The sequence below is a fragment of the Theropithecus gelada genome, chromosome 5 (assembly GCF_003255815.1).
Source record: "Theropithecus gelada isolate Dixy chromosome 5, Tgel_1.0, whole genome shotgun sequence".
Classification (NCBI taxonomy): domain Eukaryota; kingdom Metazoa; phylum Chordata; class Mammalia; order Primates; family Cercopithecidae; genus Theropithecus; species Theropithecus gelada.
This window is the reverse complement of record NC_037672.1, coordinates 7,360,338-7,370,702: the sequence shown is the minus strand read 5'-3', so window position 1 is coordinate 7,370,702 and position 10,365 is coordinate 7,360,338. Positions and strand designations below refer to the sequence as shown.

General features: G+C 39.6%; 2 protein-coding genes across 4 annotated transcripts in view; both read left to right on the top strand.

Moving 5' to 3' along the window:
* The window catches only part of STK32B (serine/threonine kinase 32B), a 440,152-nt gene extending 430,045 nt beyond the window's left edge, over positions 1 to 10,107 (top strand). For all 3 annotated transcript variants that reach the window (XM_025385064.1, XM_025385063.1, XM_025385065.1), the window contains one exon: positions 8,092 to 10,107. In XM_025385064.1, the coding sequence (XP_025240849.1) occupies positions 8,092 to 8,230 (139 nt within the window). In that variant the 3' untranslated portion in view covers positions 8,231 to 10,107. The remainder of the gene's footprint in view (positions 1 to 8,091) is intronic.
* Positions 8,586 to 10,107, top strand: LOC112624477. The gene has a single exon (XM_025385067.1). It carries the CDS (start codon positions 8,815 to 8,817, stop codon positions 9,355 to 9,357), a length of 543 nt encoding a protein of 180 aa, XP_025240852.1. The 5' UTR covers positions 8,586 to 8,814; the 3' UTR covers positions 9,358 to 10,107.
* Positions 10,108 to 10,365: the final 258 nt, after the last annotated feature.

Sequence of the window (10,365 nt, the reverse complement as noted above, 5' to 3'; positions counted from 1 at the left end):
GTCCTTTGTAGGGACATGGATGCAGCTGGAAACCATCATTCTTAGCAAACTATCACAAGAACAGAAAACCAAACACCGCATGTTCTCACCCATAGGTGGGAACTGAACAATGAGATCACTTGGACTCGGGAAGGGGAACATCACACACTGGGGCCTATCATGGGGAGAGGGGAGTGGGGAGGGATTGCATTGGGAGTTATACCTGATGTAAATGACGAGTTGATGGGTGCTGACGAGTTGATGGGTGCAGCACACCAACATGGCACAAGTATACATATTTAACAAACCTGCACATTATGCACATGTACCCTAGAACTTAAAGTATAATAAAAAATAAAAATAAAAAAAAATAAAAATAAATTTAAAAAATTATAATACAATTATAATAAGATAAATAATTAACAACAATACAATTAGTTTGTACAATGATTTTGAACTCAGAGCCAAAGCCTAAGGGCAAAAAACTAAAATCTAAAAGACCGTGGGGGAAACTGGGTGAGACGTGTTGGAGCCATTGAGTCACATTTTATGACTGGGTTGCATTAAAGAAGAAAATGTCAACTTGACAAAAGAAATCACTAATATAACTTGACCAGAAAGCTGTGCGAGGGTTATTGTCAAAGCTGCCTAGAGCAATTACTTATTGTGAAATGTGAATTACAGCATTATCCTGCCAAATGAAAAAGGTAGCATCCGGGAGGGGAAGAGTCTTATTCTGATATGGAGTCTTGTGCTGACACCTTAGGATAAGCTGTTTACAGTGTGGAAAACACGCCCTTCTTATTTTGGTTTGCAGTTTAAATGTCTCTGGTTACGGCATCAGGAAGCTTGGTGAGCCTTCTTTGTGGCCCACACATGAGGCATGAAACCTGCTCCTTAAAATGTATCTAGTTTCAGTGTATCAGGCTTTAGGAACAAGCAAGTCTCATTTTAGTAATTTTATTTAAAAAAGAAAGAAAGTTGAATTGGAAGAATTCCAGTTTAGGACCTAGGCTGGTGTATAGGTAGATAACAAGAATTCAAAAACAATGTACAGAGTTACAACCCACTAACAGGTGTATTATGGTTTTTCTTTGGAAACTTTTTCTCTATAGTGATCATATAGGGATCTCAGATTTAAAGTCTCTTGAGGCTAGGAAGCCACACCAAGGCAGACTTTAGATTTTACTTAGAGTCTTGTATTAGTCAGGGCTGCCTAGAAGGACAGAACTAATAGGATTTATGAAGGGGAGTTTATTAGGAGAATTAACTTACACGATCACAAGGCCAAGTCTCACAACAGGCCGTCTGCAAGCTGAGGAGCCAGGAAGCCAGTCCCAGTCCCAAAGCCTCAAAAGTAGGGAATCCGATAGGGCAGGCTTCAGTCTGTGGCCGAAGGCTTCAAAGCCCCTGGCAAATCTAAAACTGGAAGTCCAAGAATCTAAAAGCTGAAGAATTTGGAGTCTGATGTTCAAGGGAAGGAAACATCCAGCATGGGAGAAAGATGGAAGCCAGGAGACTTAGCTAGTCTGGTCTTCCCGTGTTCTTCCGCCTGCTTTTATGGTGCCCACCCAGACTGAGGGTGGGTCTGAGTCTCCCAGTCCACCGACTCAAATGTGAATCTCCTTCGCCGACACCCTTACAGACACACCCAGGAACAACACATTGCATCCTTCCACCCAGTCAAGTCGACACTCAATATTATCCATCACAAGTCTTAAGGTTCCTGGGCCCACCAGGAAGTGACAATTGTTATTTACTCATTATAAGATGGGGATGCTTAAAATCAGGTACTTTGTGCATATTTTTAATATGACATATCAGTCAAAACCTTGATAACATACCCCATGTTTGAAATTGTATTCAACTATAAAGAGAGGGCAGAATTTTATTGGATTTATGCAAATAACCATATTACCATATGAATACTCACAGATATTTCTATTATATGTAGAATTTTAAGAAAATAACCAGAATTATGCCTGATAACCTATCAGATTTCTATGAATTTACATAATTATTGAAACATTCATATCAACAACATGTCCATAAATGTAAGTGAAATAAGATCATTTGTCATTTGACAGTGTTTCTTATATGATTTATCAAATAAACCTAATCATTTACTGCCTCTGCAAGATGAGAGATGTATCCTTTGGTACCTTCCAGGCGTCCAACTAGAAAACCCCAAAGTCAATTTTAAGTAAAAAAAAAAAAAAAAACCCTTAATGTAGGATGTGATTATGGGGAAGTTTGTTAAAGATCTTAAAAGGCTCAAAACATTTGATCAAAACAGAATCACATGTCACTGTAAAATAATAGTCATTCACTTAACCAAAGCGATAATCAAAAGACTCCAAAAGCAATACAGAAAACTACAAACCCTTTCAAAGCTCAGTTTTCTTATGCAATAAAAACCTAATAAAGGCCACATGGAAAATTATCTTGTTAAAACATAAAACTTCCTTTCTTAGGACAAATACCAAAAAGATAAAGAAAAACCTTCTGCAGTGTGATTGCTTCTCCTTATAGGAAGCTCATTTAGATAACCTGGAAGTGTAGGACACAGAAATAATGTATCCAATGATATGAGTATACACTTAAAGTATAAAGGAATGTAAGCAAGAAAACTAGTACCTTAAGCAGAGGAATACATGGCTCTGAGTAACAACATTTGAGGTTTCTGGTTATGACGAAAAACTCAGACATATCAAGAAAAACCAAGAGTACAGAATTAAGTTATACTGAAGAAAAACATTGCCTTTTTTAGACCTTCAGATAAATATTCCAGCATCAGGCCATAACAGCAGAGTTAGAACCGGAGAAAGATTTCATGGGAGCTGACAAAAACATTGAAGGAAAAAATTCTCATCCCAGGCCTTCTGAACGGGAGAAAAAAACTGAGGTCAAAGACGTATGACTCAGAAGGCACATACAGGGAGGTATAGCAAAAGTTGAACCTCTGGGAAATTTCAAAAGTAAAACATTACCTCAAGAATGAAATGACCATTTTGAATGAAGAGAACAGCACTTTTAACCTGAAACTAGGGAAATTAAATAGATCTCAGGAATAAGATTACTGTGAAGAAACAGATCTTAGGCCAGGTGTGGTGGCTCACACCTGTAATCCCATTTGGGATGCCTGAGCTCCTGAGTTCGAGACCAGCCTGGGCACCATGGCAGGGAGGCTAAGGTGGGAGGATCAGTGGAGCCCAGGAGGTTGAGGCTGCAATGAGCCAAGAACACTCCATTGTGCTCCAGCCTGGGTGACAGAGGAAGACCCTGTCTCAAAAAAAAAAAAAATAAATAAGAAAAATACCTTAGAATTGAAAATCAGTGTAAGATTCGCGGGGTGCAGTGGTTAATGCCTGTAATCCCAGCACTTTGGGAGGCTGAGGTGGGCAGATCACGAGGTCAGAAGATTGAGACCAGCCTGACCAACATGGTGAAATCCTGTCTCTACTAAAAATACAAAAATCAGCTGGGCTTGGGGGGCGCATGCCTGTAATCCCAACTACTCAGGAGGCTGAGGCAAGAGAATCATTTGAACCCGGGAGATGGAAGTTGCAGTGAGCTGAGATCATGCCACTGCACTCCAGCCCGGGCGACAGAGCAAGACTCCGTCTGGAAAAAAAAAAAAAAGTAATGTAAAATTGTATGGTGTAATGGTGAACACTCTGGACTTGGAATCCAGAATTAAAAATAAAAACATCTTGCAATTTTATTAAGAGCAGATCAATACTTCAAAAACATCTTTTTTTATTTAAATATAGGGAACCTTTTGTTGTAGTTTTTTGCTAATGTATTTTGAATATCAAAGCTCAATTTTTAGAAAGGTTATCACAAATAATTCCTTTTAATTGTAGCCAACTTGATCACATACAACATTACTTTCATACATTTCCCTTTCACAAGCCTTTCTGTGTGATTCACACAGACCATGCATGACATGCCTTAAATATTCTGCTTTGTCTTCTGCCTCTTCCTTCTTAAATAACTCACGTCATTTTATTTTAGGACAAAAATTTACCACACAAGATTCTTTCTTATTCAAAATTAGTCTCTTTTCTTTGCAACCTTCCTTACCAAAAATTTACCTTCATATCTATAACTTTCTTCACATCTTTCTCTCCTACTTACTGATTCTTTTATATCTTGTTTCTATTTTCTTGCTAGATCTATATTTTAAAACCACCTTTAAATAGCCTCTGAATTAGACAAAACATTTTTTCTCAAAGAACATATTTTATGTCTTTCTTATAATAATTCTTATTAAAAACTTCATATTTTTGTATATTTTATATACAAAATTTTATATATTAATTAAAATTTTTAACTCTCAGTAACCTTGAATTTTAGTAAAACTCTAGGAAGCAAGATCTTTAATTGTCTGTCATGTATCAACATTGTGAATGAGAACCAGTTTATAATTTGAAGTCTTAGTTGAAAATGACCCAGACATTTAATGAGTACCTATTAATTAAACATAACCTTAAGATTTTAAATCACATGAAAAGTTTACTTATAGACATTTGTCCAGTTTACATTTTTCTGCTTTATAGCTTACCTAAATTACTTATGAGAATTGAGATATCAGACAAAGGTAATCATCATTTCAAGTTATTTCTCTATTAATAATTTTTTAGCCTGTAAATATCAATTGTTTACCGAAGCAAAAACCCTAAAGTTAAATGCATGGTGTCCTGTCAATAACTCAGAAAATATGTCTGCTTTTATTAAATTAGCAATATTAAATTATTTCTATTCATCAAGTAATTGCAGGAAGATCATTTTGTTTTAGGCTGGGTTCATAGCCTTATGATCTTAAAACATATAGAAAAAGCAAAATATAAAACTGTCTGACAAGTAAACCCAGGCAAAAAAAAATGTATGTAGACAATTATGAAGACATTTTAATTTTATTTCATTAACAATTTTATTTTTATTTTATTTATTTACTTTTTATTTATTTATTTATTTTTTTGAGATGCAGTCTTGCTCTGTTGCCAGGCTGGAGTGCTGTGGCACGATCTTGGCTCACTGCAACCTCCACCTCCCAGCAAGCGATTCCCCTGCCTCAACCAACTAGTTTACCAAAGATTTACTTAAGTGACATGAACTTCATAAAACTGATTAATTACTGTATATTTTATATGAGTGCTCTTTTAAATCAATCAAAATAAAATTTCTTAAAGAGATTTCTGGCTGGCTACATCAGATTTTATTATGTAGACAAGATACAATGTAATACGTGTATATATACATAAACACATCTAGATATATATACATACAAATGAAGATCTTGTGGTTTTTATTTTAGAATTTTGTCATGGGATGGTAATACAAACTCACCAGTTTACAAATGATGGTTGGATCCAAATTATTTTTTGAAAAAAATGAGATAAGACTAAATTTTAAGATTTTTTTTTTTAATTAGGTAATTTTTTTTTTTCTTTTTTTTTTTTTTTAAGACAGTCTCACTCTGCCACCCAGGCTGGAGTGCAGTGGCATGATCTTGGCTCACTGCAACCTCCACCCCCTAGGTTCAAGCAATTCTCCTGCCTCAGCCTCCCGAGTAGCTGGGATTACAGGTGTGTGCCACCACGCCCAGCTAATTTTTGTATTTTTAGTAGAGATGGGGTTTCACCTTGTTGGCAAGGCTGGCCTTGAACTCCTGACCTAAGGTGATCCACCCACCTCAGCTTCCCAAAGGGCTGGGATTACAGGTTTAACCCACCACATCTGGCCTATTAGACAGTCTTATGAAGGCTGTGAACCAAATTTGGGGTAAGGCAGTTTAAGTTGCCAATATACTGAATTGGACAAAGAATAATGTGACTAAATTATGTCAGGAAGCCCAAAAGATAAGTTATTTTATTATAGCAGAGTTTGTATCATATTTTCCTGGTCTTAAGTCTTTGTCCTTGAAGATCAAAATGTTGCAGTTCCTTTTTAGTATGAAGAGAATGTCTTTTACATGGAAATTTTTTCTTTGCTTTAAAAAAAAACAGCATGAAGATCAAAGTGATTTTATTTCATTTCTGCTGGTTTGCAAGCGTTCTTCATAGATATTATGTCAGACTAGCTAAGGAGTTTTGGACAAAGAGAGTTTAGCTTAGAGGATAAAGAAAAGAAATTGTGAGAAGGATGGGAAGAGCTCTGGAGAGAAACGAATTTCAACTAGTTTTAAGACAGTATATTGTAGTGAGGCAATCTTTGAGTACTGAACAATTCTTTTTTTTTAGCCTCAAGATATCAATGAGGTATCATATCTTATTTGAAATCCATGATTTTATAGTCATGGTATTTTAATTCAGTTTTAAGAACGCAGACTCTTTAAATAATCCTTGCAGTGTTTGAACATGTTACCAGCTGGAGTCCCAGAAAATATGTTGGCCTGCCTTTGAACTTTGAGAGCCCCATTTTGTGAATGTTCTGGTCTAATGTCAAATACACAAAAGCCAATTAAACACAAGTGCTGAAGGCAAAAAGTCCAAATAAATGCCAACACAGACAGAAAATAAAGTATATTTTTACTAAGAAGGATGATAAGCCACCTCTTCAACTGAGGGTAAGAGGAAATATCCCATCACCAAGGCCTCAACCCGAATGGAGCCTCCCAGCTCTGTCCTCTGGCTCCTGCCCACTTCACTAGGATGATGTATTTTAACCATGACCACCGTTCCCAGTTGCCCTATCTGGAGAGCTGCAAGCCACGGTGGCAGAGGAACTGCCCACCTTGGTCCTGGGCCTTTGCATGAAGGATTGGGGGAAGGAACCACCAATTCACTGTCTTATGAAACACAGTGTTGCTGCTGGTATTTCAGTGTTATCTGAAGGACTTATTCAAGTACCAGCATTGTTGCAAACACTAGGCATTCCCACTTTGCACACACTCACATTCACACACACAACCATGACCTGTCTAAGGGCATAGACTGTTGTAGTCATCTTAGGATAACCCTGAGGACCCTGCATATAACAAGCATACACAGAGGCTTGCTGGGTGAAACAGCTCTTTCATTTAAATCAAGACAACAGGTGTTGACAACCCGCTCTGCAATCTGTTGGAAAGAAACATACTAGTTTTAAAATTCAGGCTAAAACCTCTTTTTCAGAACAAGGTAGAACTAAGAGTAATTATTATTATTCCCAGCCCTATACTAGATATTTTACATGTATTGTCTATGATCCCCTTAGCCTCCTGCAAAGTGAACGATATAATTCCTAGTTTTACATAAGAAAGCTGAGGCTAAGAAGAAGATAAAGCAACTTGACTAACATAACCCAAGTAGAAAGTGTTGCAAGCCAGGATGTGAGTTGAGTTCTTCCCTGCTCTAAAAATTCTCACTGCCTCCTTAAATGTCTCCATTCCGTACTTGCTGCCGCCATCCACAGGCAGTGACAGCTGTGGTATAGTGACTGAACTTTAGCTTGAAGATCAGAAACAGAGGGACACTGACATCTTCCAACACGTGAAAGGTGACCAAGTGGCCAACTGCTAGGAAATGCAGTGTTCGGAATCACACCCCCTCAACATAGTTTGTAATAGGATATTTTGTAAGTCTGTGTTTAACTGTTTGGATATTTACTTGTGGCATTATTTCATTAGCGCCTGTCTCCCCTTTCGACATTGGGCTCCTTGAGGACAAAGAATGTAACTGTTTGGCTTGCCAGAGGATCCCCTGCTCCTAGACGTGGTGGCTGGTCCACTAGTGGGCAGTTAATACATATATACTGAATGAATGACAGCTGGGACTCACCACCTTTACTGACTGTGAGCCTGGGCAATATAAATATATGATGTAAACAAAAATATAAATATATGATCTCAAGTAAGCATCACAAGGAGCCACAAGATGGGAATTATTATCTCCATTCTGTAGACAGAGAAACTGAGGGTCTGTGCATTAAGTAACCCACCCAAGTGCGCCTCAGCTGTGCTTTGATCCCAGGCCCATCTGGCTCCAGTGCACAGCACCCTGGATGCCTTAATGATCAATCCTTCCAGGCAGGGGAGGGTTTGAGCTGACTGACTGCCCAGTGTGTCTCCTGGACGTGCCTCCACAACCCCGTGCCGCACCACTAACTCAGATCTGTGCTTGTTTGCAGGCTCAGGAGGCAGCAGGGACAGGGCAGCCAGCTCTTGGACACCGACAGCCGAGCTGGAGGCCAGGCCCAAAGCAAGCTCCAGGACGGGTGCAACAACAACCTCCTCACCACCACCTGCACCCGCGGCTGCAGCAGCTAAGCCCACACTGTTGCTGCTCAGCAGAACTGCACTCGTCTCCGCCCTGCCCACCCAGAGCCCCTCTTTATTCCCGGAAGGTCCCTGTCTTGCCCCTGAAAACATCAGATGCAGAAAGAGCCCTGGACTTGGAGCTGGGAAGCCTGGGTTCTGGTCCCATCTCCATGACTGATTCACTGTGTGACCTCAGACAAGTCACGCCCTCTCTGTGCCTCAGTTTTCTGCATCTGCCAAAGGGGTGAAACACTTCTGCCCCACTTCAAATTACAAGATTATGGGGAGAGCCCAATTAGATAGGAAACATGAAAAACCTCTGATATTTATAAAGTCATTTTTACGTGCAAAATGCAACCTTAATATGTGAAGTGAACCCCCATTCCCCAAAGCGATTAAACCGTCATGACTTTGCAATTTGGCACATCCTAGCTTGTTAGAGAGCACTTTCGGAAAACACAGCCCCGACAGCAAAATACGTATCTGATATTTTGGACCCTTCTGTGAAAACAACACTCCCAAATCCTGAAGCAAAACCTGAAGTGTCTTCATGTGCGTTCTCTGGCAGGCCACAGTCCTTCTGACCTTGTAAGATGGTGCAGCATGCAGACCAGCCTTGTCCCCAAGGTCTCAGCGCTGCGGTCTCGCTCCTCCCCTCATTTAAGAAGACCACCCTTCTAATTTCAGCAGTCCTCACCACCACCATATCCTTTGTGCTGGGATGGCACACAGGTGTCCATTCAGATGAGAGTCGGGTTACTCCTACAGAGTGTAATCAGCACCCCATCCAACTGGCCCGAAAGCCCAGACCTGCAGCAGAACTCTCCAACTCTATCGGCTTTCAGGGTGTTCTCTCCTGGGAAGGGTGTAAAATCAGCTTGTCAGCATCTTCTTACAGAGAGTACCCCATCTGTATTGGTGAGGCGGCTCCCTCTTTATACATTAGGAAGCATGGGTGCTTAGAAAGTTTATTTCAGGAAGAAAATGGGTTCACACAAAAAGCAAACTACGATCTGCTCAGGGAGAAGCTTGCCTTTGAACTGGAAGATGTTGGGATAAGCAGGGAAAGCTTCGACTTTGGAGTCAGGTTTGTGTTGAGAATCCAGCCCTGCTGGCTACTAAGTGGGAGACCTTAGGCAAAGCATGCAATCGCTCTGAATGGCAGTTTCCTCATTTTTAAATGAGGATGGTAAAACTAACGTTGCAGGGGAGTTATAGGGTTAAAGAAGATCCTGTGTGTAACCGCAAGCATTGGATGACTCATTGAATGGCCTTTTTTGTCAGCATAATTATCATCATTATTTAGATACTTTCTTCACTCACCTGGCAGGTCAGTTTTCTGTGCAAACAAGCCTCCTGTGTAGGATTCTTCCAAATAGTTCCTGGAGTCTTTGATATTTGTTACATCCTGCTGAAGTTCGATTGTGTTTTTATTTTTTCATCCACCTTCCATTGTTCACTTTTTACATGATTACTTAATCCTTGGGGCTGTCCATGTCATCTCTTAGATTTATTAAAAGACATTTTAATGTATGGTGAGGTTTTATATTTTTGTTTTAAAAAAAAGAAATAGTCATTGTTTTCCTCCTTTGAACTGAAGGTATTTCTGGATTGTGTGGTCCTCGTCAGTCGACTTGTTTTGCACACTTTACTTCATGTCCCCATCAACAACCAACCTGCTCCCCACCTCCCCCAGGAAATAATGGGCCTGCTCCTCTCCTCACTGTGACCCTGGAGACTCTTAAGATTTTTTTTTTTTTTACTGGGCTGAGTTCACAAATTAGGGGCAGGAGCTGGAAGTTGCCCTAGGAACACCAGATTTTCTGGTTCTGTTCAAGTTGGCATTTCTTGTTTGGAATAAACTATTTCTTGGACATTCCTTCTCACCACTTTGTTCTTACTTCAGGGTTGGGTGGGATGGGCCACGTTCCTCTTAGAGTGAAGAGACTCAAGTTTAATTAGAAACACAGAAATGGTTGGTGGTGTGGACACCAAGCCAATGATGAAATCACTTTGCCCACAGATGAAATCAAACTTAGCTTGGCAATTCGAGACTCTACCTAACTTGATCACAATCTACATGATTATTGTTACTATTTTGTATTTCCTAAGGTACCATCTATTCACTAAGGAAAAAGTACAGA